Here is a 24,602-nt window from a genome sequence, read left to right on the forward strand (position 1 = left end):
ATTCTTAAGCTATCCATATTGCAAAAAATGAGAAAGCATGTTTGGGAGACAATGCTAAGGGTATAGCCAAGCAACCATTTAATAAAAAGATTAATGTAAGTGTGAAGCACAGACTTCATCAGTCATCTCAACAGAAGCCAGGCACTACTCTTCAAGACAAAGGAAAAAACAACCCCAAAGGCAATTCAGAGATCATCAGGGCTGCTTCCTCAGTTTCAAAAGGGGAGACCATTTCCTCAATTTTGACAGGTCAGATGGAGCCCCTGCCCAAAGCTGTGGGAGTGCAGTCACCCAAAGCCATGGGAGCAGAGCTGCCTGGAGCCTGGGGGGTCCCATCCCTGCCTAGTAAAGGTGTTGGGGCAGGATCTCTATCCAAGTGGGTCCATAAGGCAAGACTCCCACCACAGTGAGTCCAGAAGGCAGGACTTTCGTCCTAGAACACTGAGCTAAAGAGAATTATTCTCAAGCCTTAAGATCTCAGAGTTTGCCTTGTAGTTTGGACCTACTTGGGACTTGTTACTCCTTTTTTTCTTTCCTACTTCTCCCTTTTGCAATGAGAATGTTTCTTCTATGCTTATGTCACCCAAAAGTAATGTTGATAACCTAATCCCCAATGTGATGGTATTTGGAGGTAGGGCCTGTGGAAGCTGATTAGGTCATAAGGGCAGAGCCCTCATGAGTGGGATTACTGTCCTTATAAAAGAGACCCCAGAGAACTCTTTTACCCCTTCCACCATGTGAAGGCACAGCAAGAACATAGCAGTCTGTAAACTAGGAAGTGCGCCCTCGCCAGACACTGAAAATGCAGGAGCCCTTGGTCTTAGACTTCCCAGCCTCCAGAAATGTGAAAAATAAATTTCTGTTGTTTATAAACCACCCACTTTATGGTATTTTGGTTATAGCAGTGAACTAAACAGGTGGTAATGTGCCAAAGCACCTGAGTTGCCATAGTTAATATGGAGTCAGGCCCAATCTCAAGCCAACTGTCAGATAATCTTTAATAACAGGTACTACTTTGCCTATACCTACCATTCTTTGTATCTCCTTTTAGAACAATTATATTACCGATATAATACTGATATATTACTGATTTGCTCCAAGTACATATTTTCCTCTACCTGGCCGTAAGGTCTTTGAAGTCAAAGGCTGTATTATTTTCATTTTTGTATCCATAGTGCCTGACACATAGTAGGTACTCATTCAAAAAGTACTTGTTGAATGCTAAAGTATCTGACACTGTTTCAGATGCTGGGGAATACAAGACACACAATCTCCTAGCTTTCAAGGAGCTTACATTCTGGTGGAGAAGAATGACAACTATGATTGAAGATTTTGGTACACTGGCATTTAGGAGATGGTTTATACTTTTTTAGGTGTCTCTGAGTCTCTTGGAGACCCTAGAGCTGCATTTTTCTGATAAAATTTATCTTTGTAAAAATATATTGAATTGGAATAGACATAAAATCTCAAGTCTTCCAGCTCAATGATGCTATTAAAATATTAGTTGTTTGAATGGTCCTGAGAATGCTACTGCTATGAGACTTCAGGTGAATTCAGCCAAAACAATGGGTATTGTATATGCAAGGCACTGGAAAATATTTTACATATGTTGTTTCATTGAATCACCTTTTTTTGTTTAAAAAGGCCTTTCATTACCAACCTCTACCCTCCCTCTCCTGCCAGGTTCCTGTTAAGTGCGTTTTTCACAGGATGCTCCTAAAACACCCTGTGCCTCCATCTAGTATAGCTGTAATTCTGTGCCTACTTTTCCGTCAACCACATTCACTAATATATTTTTAATTTCTGAAGGTCAGGGATCAGGAGATAAGTACATTAATTTTATGCACTCTAGGGTCAAATTCCAACTTTCTTACTGATTGTGACCTTATACAAGTTATCTAATTTCACTGAGACTCAGTTTTCTCCTCTGCAAAATGAAAATAATAATAATGCCCGTTTTTTTGTAAGGATTACATAAAATAATGGCCATAAAAAGCTTAACATGGTACCCATTATGTAGCATAGTCTCTTTAAATATTAACTGGCATGGTGTCTGCTATATAGTATGTATTTCCATAAATGTTTTATAAATAATGAAGAGACTGGTGCCAGAATCCGGGTCTTCAGGTTTGAAATCTTGTGCTCCTTCTGGAACAACCTAGTACCTTATAGGTATGTGATTTTTTTTTTTCTAAATAAAAGTTTGGCCACATAATCTGATGGAATTCTCATACTATTTTTAGAGGTATGAGTCAGTCTGGAATAAATAGTGTAAGCACCAAAACATTAAAATTTCCACAACACTTAATGGCTTATGGGATAACTGGACTGAATTGTAGGATCAGTAATATTCTGAAAAATTTGGAATTGCTCTCTTTAAAGTGACTAAAGCCTATTGCATGAAGTCCAAGAAATTCTTATATCAAATCTTACTCTCTACAAGAGTATTAGCATAGGGTTCTGATTTCTTAGATTAAGAAAGTTAATCATTAAAAATTACAAGAAAGCACTGACACTTCTTTCGGCGCTTGGAGTTTTCTCCACCGTATGAGCATGGTTCTTGCCTTCTGAGTGCAAAATACGAGGTAGACCATTTTCTTTCTCTTATTTGTCATTAAAATATTTCTTTCTTGCCTGATCTTCATCTCAAGCTACACGTTCCTATTCCATTTCTGAAATACTTATTGCTGTTAGCCTGGCATGGCATTTAGACAACTGACTCTTGAACAATTAAACATTTTCAAAGTTCAAAGAATGAAATCCAAAATAGTTAACTTTAAGTATTAATGGGAAATTGGGATGAGAAAAGTGGCTTGTTTAAAATTGCTCATGTCCCAGTAGATGGGCAGCCATAACCTGTGCTTTTCCAGTTTTATTGTGGTTTGCCTATTAAGCAATAACTATTTGGGGGGAGGTAGAAGCAACAAGTAGTGTAGCCGAAAGTTGATGTTACATTTGTATTACTTTATAATAATTTATAAATTTATAAGTAACTATAAAATATATGATAAAGTTGATTTACAATCAATGTATAAATATATAATAATAAAGAATGTACTTTCTTTTTGGCAGAATACTGTCAGTAAATATTAATTCAAAACAATGTAAAATGCTAACAGTGGTTTTTAAAGGATATATCAATCTACTTACTGCTTTTCCCTTTCTATTTATATTTCTCGGTCTGTAGGGTTTCTCTTGTATTAACCCATCTGAAAAAGAATGAAGAAAATGATTATGTAAATAAGCTGGCACTTGTGGCATTTGACAAGTGTATTTTACAGACACATCTTTAGTGATTATGAGAGCACAGTTAAGAGCACAGGCTCTGGAGGAGACTGCTGAGACACAGTTTCTGTGACTATGTGACTAACTTTGGACAAGTCATTTGGCCTCCTTCAGCCTGGGTTTCCTCATTTGTCAAAAGACAAAGATCCTCCCTATAAGGTTGTTGTGTGATTTAATGGGTAAGAAACAAAAATTAAATCCTCAGCCCTGCAACCAACTGAGCAGACCCCCTCTTGGCCAGTGGACCCCAGATAAACCTTAAAAACTGAGTTCCCAGCCATGATGGGATGGGAGGTTGGTCATGCCTTGTTATACCCCTTCATTTGCTAACCACCATTAGGCTTTCTTTCCTAATGGTTAAACAGAAACTGGCCCTTTCAGAAGATTTATTCTCCTGCTGATTTCAGCCAGCTGCCTGTTGTTGCCCCTCCCTTTGTAATTTTGACACAGCAACTGACTGGCATTCTTTCTTGGTAAGAGACTACCCCCCCCCCCCCCACCCCCACCAACACCATGGGCTGGTTCTGGCCAGTTTACGGAGACTGCACACAGGATGCCCCTGTGTCCTCCATTTCAACTTTTGATGTATGGAGTCTAATCTTAATGCATTTAAATGTTAAGTCTCCAGCCCAACGTGAACATAGGAAGAATGTAACATGTATGTTTGCTTACTATGCATGCACATGTCCCACTTGTCATTAATATTCATAGCTCCTCCTATAACTTGTTAAATATATAGCCAACCTGTTTAGCATAAATTCCTCTCTCATCCTTTCCTCTCTCAAAGTGCCTGCTTCAGGCTGGGCACGGTGGCTCATGGGCCTGTAATCCCAGCACTTTGGGAGGCCGAGGTGGGTGGAACCCGAGGTCAAGAGATTGAGACCATTCTGGCCAACATGGTGAAACCCTGTCTCTACTAAAAATACAAAAATTAGCTGGGTGTGGTGGCGCACACCTCTAGTCCCAGCTACTCAGGAGGCTGAGGCAGGAGAATCACTTGAGCCTGGGAGGCAGAGGTTGCAGAGGGCCGAGATCATGCCATTGCACTCTAGCCTGGGTGACAAAGCAAGACTCTGTCTCAAAAAAAAAAAAAAAAAAAAAAAAAGTGTCTGCTTCCAGCTTCTGCCCAAGGCTATGCTTCCCAGTACGTGGTTGGCCACACAGGCTGCAACCCTTTTTAAGAAATAAAGCTCTTTTTTCCAAAATTTATGAACATTGTGATTCTTCAGTTGAGAGGGTTAAGGCATATAATAACACTGTGTCTGGAATATAAGCAGCACAAAATAAACAAAATTTTGTTGATATTGTTACTGAGAAAAGAAAAATGGGTCAGAGTCTGAGCTATGTAAGGTAAGAAAGATTTATTAGGCCCAGAGAAACATGAATATGGGACTTCAGTCATGACCCCCACCCGCCGCCACCCCACTTCCACACCCATGCCTGGGGGCAATTGCTTAAAGTAATTTTGTTACTGGTTAGCTCCCTCACTTATTATCTCATGTTTCAGAAATTTGTAATACAAACAAAAAATGTATAGCCAATCTATACCTTATGTTATCTTAATGGAAATTTTTGGTAAACAACTTAGAAACTACCTCTTCTTTTCCTTTAAAAATACCCTTGTAACTGCTGCTAATTGGAGTGTATATTCAGGGCAACTTGAGTCTATGCTCCTGGGTTGCTGTCCTCAAGCTTGGCCCAAATATATTGTCTACCAATATAATTTTGCCTTCACTTTTTCCTTTCAGGTCGACATTGCTATCATTACTACCCCCTATCCTCTAACACTTGACACATTACACCGCTGGATCTGTCACCTAATGACCAACTACTATGTTCAGTAGTAATGTTGAAATGCATACATTAAGTGATTAAAGTTAAATGTCACCATGCTCTGTACTTTTATGTGCAGAAGATACACTCTTGTAGACAGATTATAGTAAATGTTTGTATCTAGTACTTCTAGTTTTGACTCTGGCTCTTAATATTAGTTCAAAAAATAAATCAAAAAATCAAAAAAAATTTTAGAAATCTTATCATTGAACTCCTGGTGCTTCTATCCTTTTCTGTGACTGCTAAAGATTATGTACATTATTCAAAGCTGTGCTTCACTGGAAGTACTAAAAAAATGGCTTTCCTTATCTTTCTTGGAGCTACCTCATTTTAGCCTGTCTTCTAGCAGTCATTTGGGTAATCTTCCATCACACATTTGCTATAGATACCCAACTCCGTAAAGCTGTGCAGAGAGTTTACATTCTAGATGTCTTTCATGAATAATTCTGGATTTCCTAAAGAATTAAATTCACGTCCCTAGAGAGGAACCTTATGTAACAAACTAAGACAATGACAAAGCGGGGAGTGGAATGACCAAGATCTTCAATGAAAAATTGTCAGCCTAGGCTAAAATACATGTGCATAAATACTGTCAGCCTAGGCTAAAATAATATGTGCATAAATTCTAGGAGTCAGAGGGTCTTTATGAAAGTAGCTTCAAAGTAACTGGACTAGGCACACGCCTCTAATTTGCTTACAGGTAATGATAATTCTAGGAATCAATGAGAGTGTGATGTGAGCACTACTAAACTCTTTAATGCATTGATTTCATTTTATATAACATAAATACATTTTATGTAATATAATTATATAATGTATCTAATTTATTGGGTTAATTGTATAAGACTGGTCTGCATAAGTAAATGGAAAAGTATAATGCAACGTATGACAAAAAAAATTTTACATATATATTTTGAAATCTTATTTATATAGTTTTTAAAGGCTCTGTTCAGATATAATTCTAGGAATATAGATGTTTAGAGTAACAGACAATTCAACACTCTTGAAACTACCTCTCTCATTTTAAAGATGAGAAAAATTCCAGAAAAGTTAATGAGCTGCCCAAGAGCAAGATAGTGGTGGGCAGTAAGAAAACAGGCCCTGTTTTCCCTTCCCAAGTATTTATTTTAAATTTTAGATACACCATAGATTGGACATTGCTTACAAAGACTCTTCAGAGGAAACTGGACAACTGGCTTGTTTCATATACATCTTTTATAAATTTTCAAATTACTCAGACTTTCCAAAATGTCTTTGTTGCCTCATACGTAAAAGGAAATTCACAGTGTCAACCTCACAGGGTTGGATGAAAATTAAATAATTTAATCTATGTGTAGCATATACAAAGTTTTAAAGACCAAATAAGGCAATATAATGTAATTACAAAGAAGCATTGAAATATTTATTCTTGGTATCTAGTTTACTCTTATTTTGAAAATTGGGAAAGTAATGCTTTTACAAGACAAATGATTGTGTAAGGTCACAGAACTAGTTAGTGGTAAAGCAGGGATGTGATCTACTTTATACCCTCATTAACCTTTTTAATTATTTGGTAGAATAACTTCCCCCTTACAATGAGTAGTTGGAAATAATAGAATAAGGAGCTTATTCTTTTTTTCTTTTTTTTTTTTTTTTTTTTGAGACGGAGTCTCGCTCTGTCGCCCAGGCTGGAGTGCATATCTGAGACTGGGTATTTTATAAGGAACAGAAATTTATTTCTACAGTTGTAGAAGCTGGATAGTCCAATATCAAGGTGCCAGCATCTGGCAATGGCCTTCTGACAGTGTTATTCCCTTGGTGGAAGGCAAGAGGACAAGAGATAAATAGGGCCAAATGCATCCTTTATAAGGAACACATGCTTGCTGATAATCCACTCCTGTGATAATGGCATGAATCCAGTCATGAGGGTGAAGATCTCTTGAACTAATCACCTCTTAAAGGTCCCACCTCCCAACACTGTTGCATTGGGCATTACATTTCCAACACATGCTTTTGAGGGATCTATTCAAACCATAACATTCTACCCCTGGCCCTCCAAAACTCATGTTCTTCTTACATGCAAAATACATTCATTCCATCCCAATAGCTACAAATTCCTAAGTCATTCCAGCACCAACTCAAAAGTCCATAGTCTCATCAAAATCAGATATGGGCGAAAGTCAGACACAATTTATCGTGAGATAAATTCCCTTCTAGCTGTCAGCCTGTGAAATTAAACAAGTTACCTGTTTCCAAAATACAATGGTGGGACAGGCATGAAAGACATTCTCATTGCAAAAGGGAGGAATAGACAAGAAGAAAGAGGTTAATGCTCATAAGTAAGTCCAAAATCCAATGGAGTGCACATCAAATGTTAAGCCTCCAGAATAATCTTTCTTGACTCCATGTCCCACCTTCTGGGTACACTGGGGCAGCAGTTGAGTCCCTAAGGCCTCAGGCAGCTGCATTCCCACAGCTTTGCTAGGCTTAACCCAAATAGCAGCTCTAATGGGTTAGGGTCTTCTGCCAGCAGCTCCCCCAGGCTGGCATTGCACGTGAGTAGCTCTACAGTTCTGATGTCTCTGTAAGAGCCCAGACGTCACCTTTCTGCTGGACATTGCCCTCACTGTAGCTCTCTACAAAAGCTCGACCCCTGCAACAAGTTTCTGCCTGGGGTCCCCAGGCTGTCCATAATATCCTTTGAAATCTAGGTGGAGGTAGCTCATGAACTCTGTGCACCTGCAGAATTAGCATCATATGAATGCCACCAAGACTTACCACTGTACTCTGTGGAGTGAAAACAGGAGCTGCACCCAGGTTGGCTTAAGCCACTGCTAGGGTGTCCAAGAAGGCCTTTGCTAAAATGTGGGGATAAGCCACCTGAGATGGCACAGAGAATGAATGTTGAGGTCCCATGGGCTTCTCTCTGGAAACCTTGCCCTCAAGTTCCTAGTTTGCCTTTAAGATCCCTGAAATGCCTTCTGGGCCATTCTTCCGTTTTCTTGATGAATATCACCTGGCTCCCTACTAGTCATGCTAATTTTGTTAGCAAACAGCAACTTGGCAACACCTTTGGTTTGCTTTCCTAAACATACATTTCCATTCTTTACATTGGCTGGGCTGTGAATTTTTAAAATATTTCCTTTCTGCTTCCCTTTTAATTATAAATTTTATCTTTAAATCATTTATCTTCTCTTACATTCTACTATATGCAGTTAAAAGAAATCATGAAGCTCCTTCAATGTTTTGCTTAGAAATTTCTTTCACCAAATAGCCTTGTTCATCACTCTTAATTCTGCCTTCTATAAAGCCCTCAGGCATGGAGACAATTTAGCTAAGTTCTCTGCCACTTTATAACAGGATAACCTTTACTCCAGTTTCCAATACCTGGTTCCTCATTCCTATCTGAAACCTCATCAGAATTGCCTTTCCAGTCTGTATTTCGACCATCATTCTCATAACAACCACTTATGTAATCCCTAAGAAGTTTCAGACTTTTCATACAGCTCTCTTCCTTTTCTGAGCTCTCACCAGAATCACTGGGGATTAAATACCTTAAAATTTTCCTAGCATTTAAAGTGTTAGTTCCTGAGACTGACATCCTACATTCTAAAATAGCTTTCTGCATCCCAATGTACGTTCTTAGAACTGGCATTACTGTATGAAACAGATGTATGAATATGGCTAAACCATTAAATTCTAATCATATTAAAAATCCTTTATTTCTCTGCATTCTACTATTCAAGCTAAGCTAAAATTTCCAGTTGGGAACTTTATTCTAAAACTATACTTCTCAACTGTATTTTCCTTTGATTCTTTTACCCATAAGTCCTTAATTGGAATGTTCTCTCTATAACTCAAGAATGCTTATAATGCTTACAATGATATATGATTGCTTGATCATCTTCCTTCTATAGCAAGTGGTGTTTCAGCTATCTTATTATTTTCTCTTCATTTTAACTAGATTACTTCAGTCTGCTCTAAATGGTTATCCAGTCACTACACACTTGTGACAGTCCCAATTGCAAGAATAGTAAAACACTGTTACACTAATTGGTAAAAAGTTGCTGCCTCAAACAGAACCAGTGACAAAAACCACATGATTATCTCAATAGATGCAGAAAAGGCCTTCAATAAAATTCAACACCCTTCATGCTAAAAACTCTCAGTAAACTAGGTATTGATGGACTTCAAAATAATAAGAGCTATTTATGGTAAACCCATAGCCAATATCATACTGAATGGGCAAAAGCTGGAACCATACCCTTTGAAAATGGGCACAAGACAAGGATGCCCTCTCTCACCACTCCTATTCAACATAGTATTAGAAGTTCTGGCCAGGGCAATCAGGCAAGAGAAAGAAATAAAGGTATTCAAATAGGAAGAGAGGAAGTCAAATTGTTTCTGTTTACGGATGACATGATTGTATATTTAGAAAACCCCATCATCTCAGCCCACAAACTCCTTAAGCTGATAATCAACTTCAGCAATGTCTCAGTATACAAAATCAATGTGCAAAGATCACAAGCATTCCTATACACCAATAATAGACAAGCAGAGAGCCAAATCATGAGGGAACTCCCATTCACAATTGCTAGAAAGAGAATAAAATACTTAGGAATAGAACTTACAAGGGATGTGAGGACCTCTTCAAGGAGAACTACAAACCACTGCTCAAGGAAATAAGAGAGGACATAACAAATGGAAAAACATTCCATGCTCATGGATAGGAAGAATCAATACCATGAAAATGGCCATACTGCCCAAAGCAATTGACAGATTCAATGCTATTCCTATCAAGCTACCATAGATTTTCTTTGCAGAATTAGAAAAAAAAAATTAAATTTAATATGGAACTGAAAAAGAGCCCATATAGCCAAGAAAATCCTAAGCAAAAAGAACAAAGCTAGAGGCATCATGCTACCTACTTCAAACTATACTACAAGGCTACAGTGACCAAAACAGCATGGTACTGGTACCAAAACAGATATATAGACCAATGGAACAGAATAGAGACCTCAGAAATAATACCACACATCTACAACCATCTGATATTCAACAAACCTGACAAAAACAAGCAACGGGGAAAGGATTCCCTATTTAATAAATTGTGCTGGGAAAACTGGCTAGCCATATGCAGAAACAGAAAGTGGATCCTTTCCTTACACCTTATACAAAAATTAACTCAAGAGGGATTCAAGACTTAAATGTAAGACCTAAAACCATAAAAACCCTAGAAAAAAACCTAGGCAGTACCATTCAGGACATAGTCACTTCATGACTAAAACACCAAAAGCAATTGCAATGAAAGCCAAAATTGACAAATAGGATCTAATTAAACTAAAGAACTTCTGCACAGCAAAAGAAACTATCATCAGAGTGAACAGGCAACCTTCAGAATGGGAGAAAATTTTTGCAATCTATCCATCTGACAAGGTCTAATATCCAGAATCTACAAGGAACTTAAATTTACAAGAAAAAAACAACCCCATCAAAAAGTGGGCGAAGGATATGAACAGACACTTCTCAAAAGAAGACATTTATGCAGCCAACAAACATGAAAAAAAGCTCATCATCACTGATGATTAGAGAAATGCAAGTCAAAACCACAATGAGATACCATCTCATGCTAGTTAGAATGGCAATCATCAAAAAGTCAGGAGACAACAGATGCTGGTGAGGCTGTGGAGAAATAGGAATGCTTTTACACTGTTGGTGGGAGTGTAAACTAGTTCAACCATTGTGGAAGACAGTGTGGCAATTCCTCAAGGATCTAGCACCAGAAATACCATTTGACCCAGCAATCCCATTACTGGGTATATACCCAAAGGATTATAAATCATTCTACTATAAAAACACATGCACATGGCATGTTTATTGCAGCACTATTTATAATAGCAAAGACTTGGAACTAACCCAAATGCCCATCAATGATAGACTGGATAAAGAAAATGTGGTACATATATACCATGGAATACTATGCAGTCATGAAAAAGAATGGGTTCATGTCCTTTGTAGGGACATGGATGAAGCTGGAAACCATCATCCTCAGCAAACTAACACAGGAACGGAAAACCAAACACTGCATGTTCTCATCATAACTGGGAGTTGAACAAGGAGAACAAATGGACACAGGGAGGGGAACATCACACACCAGGGCCTGTCGATGGGTGGGGGGCAAGGGGTGAGAGAGAATTAGGACAAATACCTCATGCATGCAGGGCTTAAAACCTAGATGACAGGTCGATGGGTGCAGCAAACCACCATGGCAAATGCATACCTATGTAACAAACCTGCATGTTCTGCACATGTATCCCAGAACTTAAACAAACAAAAAAAGTTGCTACCGCAAGATATTCAAGTGTCACCTTACATATATTGTCCTGACTACCTTGATTCCCTTAGGAATCTTCCATTTCCCTCAACTCTAACATGGCACAGCAGTGGGTCTCCAGAACTCATCCAACAGAACTGTGTAATCTGGTTTGCCAGGCTTATGCTATATTGGTTGTTAAATATTTTTATTATGATGCTGGGTGATACATTAAATGTGTCTTCATAAGGTCACTGAACAACTTCTTGAATTAGAGAAAACTTCTGACTAGAAAGATTCATGGTGCAGACAAAAAGTTTGGAAACACAGATAAATAAATGTAATAATTGGTTTACTAATACCATAAAACTGGTAAAATATCTAGGTTTCCAGATTTTAAGGCCACCTGTATTTTGCTTTCCTTGATTTTCTGCTGACACTGTAATTCCACAGGTTTTCATGCCAATAATCAAAAGTCATCATAGTGTAATTTACCTTTTGAAAGAAGGTCTTGATGGTAATTATTTTATATGAATTCATATTCCCAATTTTACTGAATAAGTTTACAAAAATTACAATAATTTATATATAAATAACATCTTACCTACAATCTGAGGGTCCATTACATATTCACTCATTTTTTGAGGTGGAAAATATGGATCCTGAAATTAAAACAGAAGAGAAAGTGAATAGAAATAATTAAATATCAATATAGTTTTTAAACTTAGTATTATTGTTGGTTATAAATGATAAAATGAGATTGAACGTTCTAACTTTGCTTTCTCTTATATAAGGAGTAGAATTTATTTACAATTTAACCTGTGCAACTGGGAGATAGTGAGATATATGCATGGATGAAATGTATTAGCAGGTTGTCAAGTTAGGAAACGTCAAGCATTAAAAGAAAACACACAATTACTTCACATGTCATGAACCTCTTATTCCCTGAGCCCCAGGAAACAAAAATAGTAATTTAAAGAATATATGAAAACAAAAAGATTAATATCAAAGAAAAAATTTATCAAAAAAGAAGATGTAAGTGACATCATAGAAAATGATGGAATAGGATGTCCAAAAATCAGTCCCTCCACGGATATAAATATAAACTGTCAATGACTGACAGATCAGTGATCTCAGAACTCCAGAATATAATCCAAAACTTGTAGCTAACAGGGCACTGCTTAATAAAAAAAAAGAGGGTGGATGAATTCTGGTGTTTGTGGAAAGCTCTGTCAGTTCACTGGCTGATCACTTAGATGATGGATCAGATCACAGACCCACCACAAACAAAGAATACAGTCTTTGCAAAAAATAGTTTACATAAGTCATTAAAAAGGTAATTGTAGCCCTCAATGGTCAACAATAGCAACCCCTGGGGAAGGGGGATATTTTCAGAGTTACCACATTATAACATTTAAAATGCCCAATTTTCACCAAAAAATTAAAAGACATAGAAAAACAGAAAATATGTCCCATTCACAGGAAAACAAAACAAAACAAAACAAAACAGAAATCTTTCCTGTGGAAGCCAGGACTTTGGACTTACTAGACAAAGATTTTAAAACAACCTTCCTAAATATGCTTAAAGAGCTGACAAAGTACAAAAGGAAGCTAAGCAAACAATGTATGCAAAAAATGGGACTGTCAATGAAGAATAAATTAAAAAATATAAATTCTGTAGTAGACAGTGTAATAACAGAAATGTAAGAGTTATTCAAGGGCTTCAATGGCAGATTAAAGCAGACAGGACACAGAATTTGTGAACTTGAATATAGGACATTTGAAATTATCCAGAATGAGGAGCAGAAAGAAAAATGAATGAAGAAAAGTGAACAGAGCCTAAATGACCTACAGGACAATCATCAAGTGTGCCAATACACACATTATGAGAGTCACAGGAAATGAGAAAGAAAGAATATTTGAGGAATTTACAGCCAAACACTTCCCAAATTTGATAAATGTCATAAATCAATACATCAAAGAAGCTCAAAGAACTCCAATGAGGATAAACTCAAAGTGCATCACAGCAGACATGTTATATAATAAAACTGCCAAAAGATAAAAAGTGAATTTGCAGCAACAGAGAAGTGACTTATATAAAAAGTTATCCTCAATAAGATTACCAGCCAATTTTTATCAATTTTTATCAGAAACTGTTTAAGAAGGCAGTGGAATGACAAAGTGCTGAAAACAAACAAACAAACAAAAAAGATCTGTCAACCAAGAATCATATAACTAGTAAAAAATAAGAAGAAATTAAGTTAATCCCTAAGATTAAAAAAATTTAGGGAGTTTGCCCTGGCGTAGACTGCCCTAAAAGAATTGCCAAGGAAGTTTTTCAGGATAAAGGAAAGGACCCTAGACAGTACTTTGAACACATATGAACAGATAAAGAACTCTGGAAATGGAGGTAAGTGGGGAAAAACCGTAGTTTTTTTTTTTTTAAATACAAAGTTATCAGCTTAAATAGCCTGTTAAAACTATAATTTATGTAAGCTTCATGGTAACTATGAAAAGCAAAATCCATAGGAGATTAAAAAAGGATAAAAAGTAAGTACTCAAAGCATATATTATTAAAAAATCATCCAATAATAAAGGGAGACAGGAATAAAGAAACAAAGGATCTACGAAACAACCACAAAACAATGAACAAAATGGCGGTAGTAAGTTCTTACCTATAAATAATTGCTTTGAATGTAAATGGATTAAATTCTCCATTTAAACCACATAGAATGACTAACACAAGACCCAATTATATGTTACCCGAGACCCACTTCACCTTTAAGAACACACATAGACTGAAAGTGAAAGGATGTAAAAAGACATTCCATGCAAATGGAAATAAGAGCAGGAGTAACTATAGTTATGCCAAAGAAACCAGACCTTAAGTCACAAACTGTGAAAGAGACAAAGGAGGTCATTATATAATATAAAAGGGTCAATTCATCAGAGAATATAACAATTGTAAATATATATGTACCCAAAATTAGAATAAATATAAAGCAAATATTTATAGATCTGAAGAAAGAGGCAGACTATAATACAACAATAGTAGAGGACTTCAGGCTGGTCTGAGTGTAATGGTGCTTACAACTTAATTGATGACAACCAGTTACAGATTCCTTTGCTTCTTCTCCACTCCAGCTGCTTCACTTGACTAGCTTTAAAAAAAGGAAAAAAAAATAGTAGAGGACTTCAGTAATATCCCACTTTCAACACTGGACAGATAATTCAGACAGAAAATTAAGAAGGAAACATTAGGCTTGAACTACACTTTAGACCAAATGGAACTAAAAGGCATGTACAGAACATTCCATCCAAGAGCAGCAGCATATACATTCTTTCCCAGAACACATAGAACATTCTCCAGGATAGATCATATGTCAAGCCATAAAGCAAGCCTTAACTAATATATAAGATTGAAATCATATCAACTATGTTTTCTGATGACAATTGTATGAAACCAGAGATGAATTACGAGAGAAATTTTGGAAAATTTACCAATATGTGGAAATTAAACATGTCCCTGAACAATTAATGGATCAAAGAAGAAACTAAAATAGGAAGTTATAAAAATATCCTGACACAAATGAAAATAGACACACAACACACCAGAAATTATAGTATGCAGCAAAAGCAGTTCTTTGAGGAAACTTTATAGCAAAAAATGTCTACATCAAAAAAGAAGAAAAATCTCAAGCAACCTAATGTTACATCTAAAGCAACTATTAATAGAAAAAGAACAAACCAAGTCCACAGTTAGTAGAAGAAATAATAAAGATCAGAGCAGAAACAAGTAAAATTGAGACTAGAAGAAAGTAGAAAAGATCAATGAAACTAAGCATTGGTTTATTGAAAAAAAAATCAAAGTGGCAAACCTCTAACTACATTAAGAAAAAAAAGAGTAGGCCGGGCGCGGTGGCTCAAGCCTGTAATCCCAGCACTTTGGGAGGCCGAGGCGGGCGGATCACGAGGTCAGGAGATCGAGACCATCCTGGCTAACATGGTGAAACCCCGTCTCTACTAAAAATACAAAAAAAAACTAGCCGGGCGTGGTGGCGGGCGCCTGTAGTCCCAGCTACTCGGAGGCTGAGGCAGGAGAATGGCCTGAACCTGGGAGGCGGAGCTTGCAGTGAGCCGAGAACGCGCAGCCACTGCACTCCAGCCTGGGTGACACAGCGCGAGACTCCGTCTCAAAAAAAAAAAAAAAAAAAAAAAGAAAAAAAAGAGTAGACTCCAAATCAGAAATGAAAGAGGAGACGTTACAACTGATATCACAGAACCACAAAGGATTATAAGTCTACTGTGAACAATTAGATATCAATAAATTGGATAACCTAGAAGAAATGGATATATTCCCAGAAACATGCAACCTATCAAAACTGAGTCATGAACTAACAGAAAACTTGAACAGACCAATGATGAGTAAGGATATTGAAAGAGTAATAAAAACTCTCCTGTGAAAGAAATGCCAAGACTTGATGGCTTCACTGCTAAATTCTACCAAACATTTCAAGAACTACTTTGAATTCTTCTCAAATGCTTCCAAAAAATTAAAAAGGAGAAAACACCTTCAAACTCAGTTTGCAAGGACAGTGCTACTCTGATACTTAAGCCAGACAAGGGCACTGCAAAAAGATAAAGTTATGTCAACATCCCTGATAATATAGGTGTACAAATCCTCAACAAAACATTAGCAAACTGAATTTAACAGTACATTAAAAGGATCATTCATGGTGAATAAGTGGGATTTATCTCTGGGATGCAAGGATGGTTCAACATAGGTAAGTCAATAAATGTATACACATTAACAGAATTAAGGACAAAACCATATGGTCATCTCAATAGATGCAGAAAAAGCATTTGACAAAATTCAACACACTTTCATGACAGACTCACAGCTAACATTATACTCAACAGTGAAATTAAAAGTTTTTCCTCTAAGATCAGGCACAAGACAAGGATGTCTACTCTTCCCACTTCTCTCCAATGTACTATACTAGAAGTCCTAGCTAGAGTGATTAGGTAAGGGGAAGATAAACAAATCCAAATTGGAAAGGAATAAGTTAAACTGTTTTCAGACATGATCTTATATTTTAAGAAATTCCTAAGAATGTCACAAAAACTGTTCTAATTAATAAGTAAATTCAGTAAAGGTGCAAGAAATAAAATAACATACAAAAATTAGTTGCATTCCTATACACTAACAAGGAACTCTCTAAAAAAAAAAATGAAGAAAACAATTCTATTTACAATATCTACAAAAATGTTTAGAAATTAATTTAACCAAGAATGTAAAGGATCTGTATGCCAAAAACTATAAAACATTGATGAAAGAAATTGAAGAAGACTCAAATGGAAAGATATCTGTGTTCATGAATTCAAAGAACTAATATTGCTTAAATGTACATACTACCCAAAGCAATCTACAGATTCAAGGCATTGCAATCAAAATTCCAACGACATTTTTCACAGAAATAGAAAAAAACACACCTAAAATTCATATGGAAGCATAAGTGACCCCAAATAGCCAAAACAATCTTGAGCAAATAAAAGAAAACTAGAGGCTACCAGATTTCAATATCTACTGCAAAGCCATAGTAATCAAAACAGCATGGTACTGGCATAAAAACAGACCAAAAAAACACAATGGATACAATAGAGCACCCAGAAGTAAATTCATGCATTTACAGTCAATTGATATTCAACAAAGGTACCAAGAACATACAATGGGGAAAGGGCAGTCCCTTCAATAAATGGTGATGGGAAAACTGGGTATCCACATGTGGAAGAATGAAACTGGACCCTTATCTTACTCCATATACAAAAATTAAGTCAAAATGGAGTAAAGACTTAAACGTAAGACCAGAAATTCTAAAACTACACTGGTATGGGCAATAATTTTTTGGATATAACCCCAAAAGTACAGGCAATGAACTAAAATAGACAAACGGGATTACATCAAACTAAAAAGCTTCTGTACAGCAAAAGAAACAATCAACAGAGCAGAGACAATCTACAAAATGGAAAACAAATTATTATTAAACCTTACGTATGATAAAGGTATCCAAAATACATGAGGAACTCAATAACAAGAAAACAACTCAAGTTTAAAATGGACTTAAAATAGACTTTCTTGGCTGGGCGCGGTGACTCACGCCTGTAATCCCAGCTCTTTGGGAGGCCGAGGTGGGTGGATCACAAGTTAAGGAGTTCAAGACCAACCTGGCCAAGATGGTGAAACCCATCTCTACTAAAACTACAAAAAAAATAGCCTGTGGTGGGCGGTTGTAATCCCAGCTGCTCGGGAGGCTGAGGCAGGAGAATCACTTGAACCCAGGCAGCAAGTGAGTCAAGATCATGCCACAACATTCCAGTCTGGGTGACAGAACGAGACTTCGTCTCAAAAAAAAAAAAAAAAGACATTTCTCAAAGAAGACATACAAATGTCCAACAGGTACATGAAAAGGCACTCAACCACACTAATCATCAGGGAAATGCAAATTAAAACCATAATGAGATACCACCTCACACCAGTTAGAATGGCTATTATTATTAAAAAGATTAGATAACAAATGTTGCCAAGGATATAGAGCAAGGAAATCTTGCTACACTATTGGTGGGAATATAAATTAGCACAGCCATTATGAAAAGAAACCATAGAGGTTCCTCAAAAAACTAAAAGTAGAGCTACCATATGATCCAACAATCCCACTACTGGGTATATACCACAAGGAAATAAAATGTTGAAGGAATATGCACTCCATGTTTATTTCAGCATTATTCACAATAGCCAAGATATGGAATCAATCTAAGCGTCCATCAATGGGTGAACAAATAAAGAAAATATGGTATATATACCCAATACTATTCAACCTTTAAAAAGGAGGAAATTCTGCCATTTGCAACAATATGGAAAAATCTGGAGAAAAGTATGTTAAGTGAAATAAGCCAAGAATAGAAAAACAAATATTGCATGATTTCATTTATAAGTGGAAATCTATAAATGGTGAACAGATAGATGCAAAGAGTAGAATGTTGGTTGTTACCAGGGGCTGGAGGGTAGGGGAATTGAGGAGGTGTTGGTCAAAGTATACAAAATTTCAGAGAGATAGGAAAAATAAGTTTGAGAGATCTACTGTACAACATGGGGATTATAACCAATAGCAATGTATTGTATACTAGAAAATTCCTAAGAGTAGAGTTTAAGTGTTCTCACCACAAAAAAAAAATCATATGTGAGGTAATAGCGTATGTTACTTAGCTTGATTTAGCCATTCCACACTGTATACTTTTTTTTTTTTTTTTTTTTTTTTTTTTTTGAGATGGAGTCTCACTCTGTCTCCCAGGCTGGAGTACAATGGCATGATCTCAGCTCACTGCAACCTCTGCCTCCCAGGTTCAAGTGATTCTCCTGCCTCAGCCTCCTGAGTAGCTGGGACTACAGGTGTGTGTCACCATGCCCAGCTAATTTTTTGTATTTTTAGTAGAGACAGAGTTTCACTGTCTTAGCTGGGATGGTCTCGATCTCCTGACCTCATGATCTGCCTGCCTCAGCCTCCCAAAGTGCTGGGATTACAGGCATGAGCCATCGCACCCAGCTGTGTATATATTTCAAAGCATCATGTTGTACACCATAAATGTATACAATAGTCAAGTTAAAAAAATTTTTTTAAAGGAATGAAGTATTTGTACCTGCTACAACATGATGAACCTTAAAAATACTATGCTAAGTAAAAGAAGTCAGACACAAAAGTCACATATTGTATAATTTATTTAACACGAAATATTCAGAATAAGTAAATCCATAGAGACACATGCAAAATGGTAATTCCAATGGCTTAGGGGATGAGGGAATGGATAACAACTGTTTAATGGGTAGAGGGTTTTCTTTTGGGGTGATAAAAATATTTGGGAATTAGTTAGAAATGGTATTTGCAAAACACTGTGAATATATTAAATGCCACTAAATTTTACACTTTCATTAGTTAATTTTATGTTATGTGAATTTTACCTCAAAAAGTTGGAGGAAGGGCGGGAGGAAGGGTGGGAGGAAGGGCAGGCAGAGTTTTCATTTCTAGTGATGGAAGAATAGCTTGTAATAGACCTACTCTCTCAAGGGCCGCAACTATGAACTCTTGGAAAATATAAAAACAACTATTTGGCACTTCCAAGCTTATTCTTAAGACACAGAAAGTTGAAAATACCACAGCTCCCACCCTAACAGTAAAATATTGGGCAATTTACAAAATTGCAACACCTTTGAATCCATCAGAGAGCTGTCTTTACAGTGCAACCAATTAACTTGAAATCTAAGAAAGTACAAGCACTTCCAAGGATAGATGGGATATATGCACTGACTCATCCAACTAGAGTACAGGAAGAAGACAGGCTCACCAAATGTGCAACTAAGGTGCTGGAGAGGATGGCAGAGAAATAAAGGAACACTTTACCTGTTGTTAGGATTATAGCTAGTTCAGCCATTATAGGAAAACAGTATGAAAGCGTGTTCCTCAAGGATCTAGAACTAGATGTACCATATGACCCAGCCATCCCATTAGGTATATACCCAAAGGATTATAAATCAATGCAGCTATAAAAGACACATGCGTATATGTTTATTGTAGCACTATTCACAATAAGCAAAGACTTGGAATCAACCCAAAATGTCCATCAGTGACAGATTGGATTAAGAAAATGTGGCACATACACCATGGAATACTATGCAGCCATAAAAAGGATGAGTTTGTGTCCTTTGCTTAGGACATGGATGCAGCTGAAACCATCATTCTTAGCAAACTATCACAGAACAGAAAACCAAACACGCATGTTCTCCTCCTGGGAGTGCAGGAGCAGACAATGAGATCCTTGGACCGGGAGAGACATCACACACGGGGGCTTCTATCATAGGGAGGGAGGGAGGGATTGCATTGGGGAGTTAACATACCTGATGTAAATGTCGAGTTGATGGGTGCTGACGAGTTGATGGGTGCAGCACACCAACATAGCCCAAGAATACATATGTAACAAACTTGCACGTTATGCACATGTACCCTAGAACTTAAAGTATAATAATAATAAATAAATTTTAAAAATATAAAAAAATAAAAAAAATAAAATTACAACCTAATCCTTAAAAAAAAAAAAAGAAGAAGAATTCAAGGCCAGGCGCAGTGGCTCAAACTGTAACCCCAGCACTTTGGGAGGCTGAGGTGGGCAGACTGCCTGAGGTCAGGAGTTTGAGACCAACCTGGCCAATACAGTGAAACCCCATCTCTACTAAAAATACAAAAATTAGCTGGGCATGGTGGTGGGCTGTAACTCCAGCTACTTACTCGGGAGGCTGAGGCTGGAGAATGGCTTGAACCAGGGAGGCGGAGGTTGCAGTGAGCCGAGATCACACCATTGCACTCCAGCCTGGGTGACAGCCAGACTCAAAGAAAAAAAAAAACAAAAAATCAGATAAATTTTGTAAAGAATTGTTAAAGGCTGAGGGTAGGCTAATGTTAGAATGTGAAAACCCCTGTAGCCGCAAACACAAGAGTATTTTGTGCTGACTCACAGACCTTCTCCACAGCCTTCCACTGGTTGTTACGATAAATATTGGAAACCAGGTAGGATGCCAAGGAAAGTCTCCATCAGAGTGCAGACAGAGGAGCAGAGCACTTACTTGCCACAGGAAGAATGGGAAACCCCACCTGCGTCATTCTCTAGGAAGCTAAAGCTGAAGTTGATAGTGGAAATGCTTTTGTACCCAATGCATACATGAAGACCTACCCCTGGGGAAAAGGCAGGAAACCATTCTGCTTCCAGATCATTACATGTCTCATATAATAAGAGAGAGGCAGAAATATTGCTCATTTCTTAGACACTAAAAGACAGAGCTTACCCAAGACAGAGGCACAACCAGGACAAAAGAGAACCTGTGCCTCCCAGTACCAGGCTTTAAAACCCAATAATAAGCAATAGCAGTCCTGTACTGAGGAAGAGATGAGAGTGTAGAAAGAAAAGCTCTCTGAGGTTGAGATGCACAGAGAAAGCCAGAAGCTGGAGGAAGAACAGGAACATTAAAAAAATCTCTCCAGCAAATTAGACCCCACTCTAAGCACAAGATAATGCTAGAGGAATATAAAATCAGTGGTGCACTACAGAGAACAATAACAGAGCCCAAACCCAGCTCAACTCCTTACTAAACTGACTTAATTCTCTACATGAGGAAAGAAAAGGCATATCCATTTCCTACTATGAATGCTTTTTACCTTAATCTGTAGTATTCTATATAGGATGTCTGGCTATCAACAAAAATATTATAAGATGCAAGAAAGCAAGAAAGGAAATCCACTATTAAGAGATAAAGCATTAAAAACAAAAAACAATCTCACATATATGGCAACTGTTGGAATTACCAACAGGCATTTAAAAATAGTTAAGATTAATATATTAAAGGCTTTAATGAAAATGGTGGATGACTAGATGAACAGAAGGTGAATTTTAGAAGAAAATAGAGACACAGAGTGACAAATGAAATAACAGAAATAGACACAGTAACTGACATGAAGAATGTCTTTGATGGGCTCAAGAGGCAGACACAGGCAAGGAAATAATCAGTGAACTTGAAGATGTATCAGTAGAAATTACCCAAACTAAAAAACAAGGTGGAAAAAAGTAAAAAAAAAAAAAACAAAAAGCAAACAAACAAACAAACAAAAAAAAAACACCACAGAATAGAGCACCCAATAACTAATAACTGTGGGACAATATCAAACAACTAAGAGGTATATAATTGGAATCCCAGAAGAGAAAGGAGAGAACAAGGCAAAATATATGTTTGATGGATTAATGGCTGAGAGTTTTCTAAGAAAATAATGAAGGACACCAAACCGTAGATTCAAGAAGTTCAGAGAACCTTAAGCAGAAAACATATCCTGCATACACACCCATCAAACACACACACACACATGCACACACACCTAGATATATGTTATTTAAATTGTGGAAAACCAAACATAAATAGAAAAAAACCTTGAAGACAGCCAGAAACAAAAGACACATTACATATAAAGGAAACAAGAACTGCAGCAGACTTCTTGTTTAAAACTATGCAAGCCAGGCAATATGGCAGTGACATCTTTAAACAAAACAAAAATATCTCAACACGGAATTCTACGTAAGAGAAAATATCCTTTAAAAATGAAGGAGAAATAAAGTGCTTTTCAGACAAACAAAACCTAGGAGACCCACACTACATGAAATGAACCTCTTTTAACCAGAATAAATATCCTGCATAAAAGAAGTTCTTCAGCCAGAGTAAATGTGATTATAGCCAGAAATTATATATATGAAAAGAACTTAATATCTCCAAAATGATTAATGTGAAGATAAATATAAAGACATTATTGTTATTTTTAGTTACTCTAAAAGGTAACTGACAGTCTAAAGCAAAAAGGTAACTTAGTCCCCAAAGGAGACACGTATTATAATTTTTAGTATATGTAAAAGCAAATGTTATGACAATAACACAAAAAATTGAGGGAGGAATTGGGAGTATACTGTTATAAGGTTCTTATGCTATTGTTAGAAGGTAAAGGGTGATTGATTAAATATGTATATTTGTAAAACCTAGACCAATCTCAGGAACTTCAAGATGACTGACTAGAGACTTCTAGTACATTCACATCCTTCAAAAAGAGGAACCAAACCAGTGAGTAGATAATCACGCTTTGACTAGATCATCTAAGACAGAACACTGGAATTCAACAGAGAAGTTACAGGAAACACCTAAAGCAAGGAAGGAGAGGGAAGCAACGCAGCCAGCTCAGCCAGGATTGGCTGGGACCTGGAAAGGTTCCCCAATGTGTGGAAAGGGGAAGTGAGAGATCCCCACTCCCACGATGGAGTCCTGCAATCCTAGTCAAGAAAGAGCCCTTTGACCCTCACAGGCCCTGAGACTAACAGGAGGAGCTGCCTGGAGAATGCACAACGGCATTGCCCCATAGAGGGAGCTCGCACTGGGTCCCACACATCCTAAGCTGCTATGGCAAGGTGCTATTTTGAGAGCCCAGCCCCTACTAGACTGCCCTGAGGCCCAACAGCCCATACATCTTCACATCCCTGGAGCCCCATTGACATCTCTCATCCACAGCCAACACTGTGGCTTGCTGCTGCTACTAGGGCCAGAGCATGAGCCACTGGCAGTGATCCCACTGCTCTTAGCAGCACAGCCACCACACCTTTTTACATGTACCAAGAACAGACTCCTGCAGCTTCTATGGCTGCAGGCTGTTGCTGCTGAGACCGATACACCTGTGGCTGTTGCCACTAAAAGCCACCCCACCCTCCCAAGCAGCAGGGCTGCAGCACAAGGATCTAGAAAAGCAAGAACAACCTGAAATTAGTAGAATAAAACAAACAATAAAGATCAGAGAAAAAAATAAATGAAATTGAGGCTTTAAAAATACAGAAAGTCTACAAAACAAAAAGTTGGCTTTTTGAAAGGACAAACAAAGGCAATAAACCTTTAGTGAGGCTAAGAAAAAGAGAAGACCTAAATAAATAAAACTAGAAATGAAAGCGAAGCCATAACAATTGAGACCTCAGAAATACAAAGAATCATTAGACACTGTTATGAACAACTATACACCAACAAATTGAAAAACCTAGAAGAAATGGATAACTTTTTGGACACATACAATCTACCAAGATTGAAACATGAAAAAAATGGAAAACCTCAATAAACCAACAGTAAGTAACAAGATTGAAGCTGTAATAAGTCTCCCAACAAAGGAAAGTCCAGGAATTGATGGCTTCACTGCTGAATTCCAAACATTTCAAGAAAAACTAGTAATAATTCTACTCAAACTCTTCAAAAATATTGAAGAGCGGAGAATACTTCCAAACTCATTCTATGTGACTAGCATTATCCTGATATCAAAATGAGACAAGAACACAATGAAAAAAGAAAACTACAGGCCAATATCACTGATGAACATAGATAAAAAAGTTCTCAACAAGATACTAGCGAACTGAATTCGACAACACTTTAAAAAGATCATTCATCATGATCAAATGGGATTCATCCTAGGGATACAAGGGTGATTCAACATATACAAATCAATAAATGTGATACATGACATTAACGGAACCAAGAATAAAAATCATATGATTTCAATAGATGCTATAAAAGCATTCAATA

General features: G+C 37.2%; 1 protein-coding gene and 1 long non-coding RNA gene across 10 annotated transcripts in view; one reads left to right on the plus strand and one right to left on the minus strand.

The window, feature by feature from the left end:
• C2CD6 (C2 calcium dependent domain containing 6) overlaps positions 1 to 24,602 on the minus strand; it is a 176,813-nt gene that overhangs the window by 42,268 nt on the left and 109,943 nt on the right. For 5 of the 7 annotated variants that reach the window (XM_017946785.3, XM_003907813.3, XM_017946787.1 and 2 more), the window contains 2 exons: positions 12,015 to 12,072; positions 3,151 to 3,209 (listed from right to left, as the gene is read on the minus strand). In XM_017946785.3, coding sequence (XP_017802274.1) covers positions 3,151 to 3,209; positions 12,015 to 12,072 — 117 coding nt within the window. Of the gene's footprint in view, positions 1 to 3,147; positions 3,210 to 12,014; positions 12,073 to 14,501; positions 14,572 to 24,602 lie in introns of those variants that run through there. The other 2 variants (XM_031651449.1, XM_017946789.2) reach the window with 2 other exon arrangements.
• LOC116269184 overlaps positions 1 to 24,602 on the plus strand; it is a 90,817-nt gene that overhangs the window by 17,931 nt on the left and 48,284 nt on the right. The window lies entirely within an intron of this gene.

Source organism: Papio anubis, chromosome 10 (genome assembly GCF_008728515.1).
Source record: "Papio anubis isolate 15944 chromosome 10, Panubis1.0, whole genome shotgun sequence".
Classification (NCBI taxonomy): Eukaryota; Metazoa; Chordata; class Mammalia; order Primates; family Cercopithecidae; genus Papio; species Papio anubis.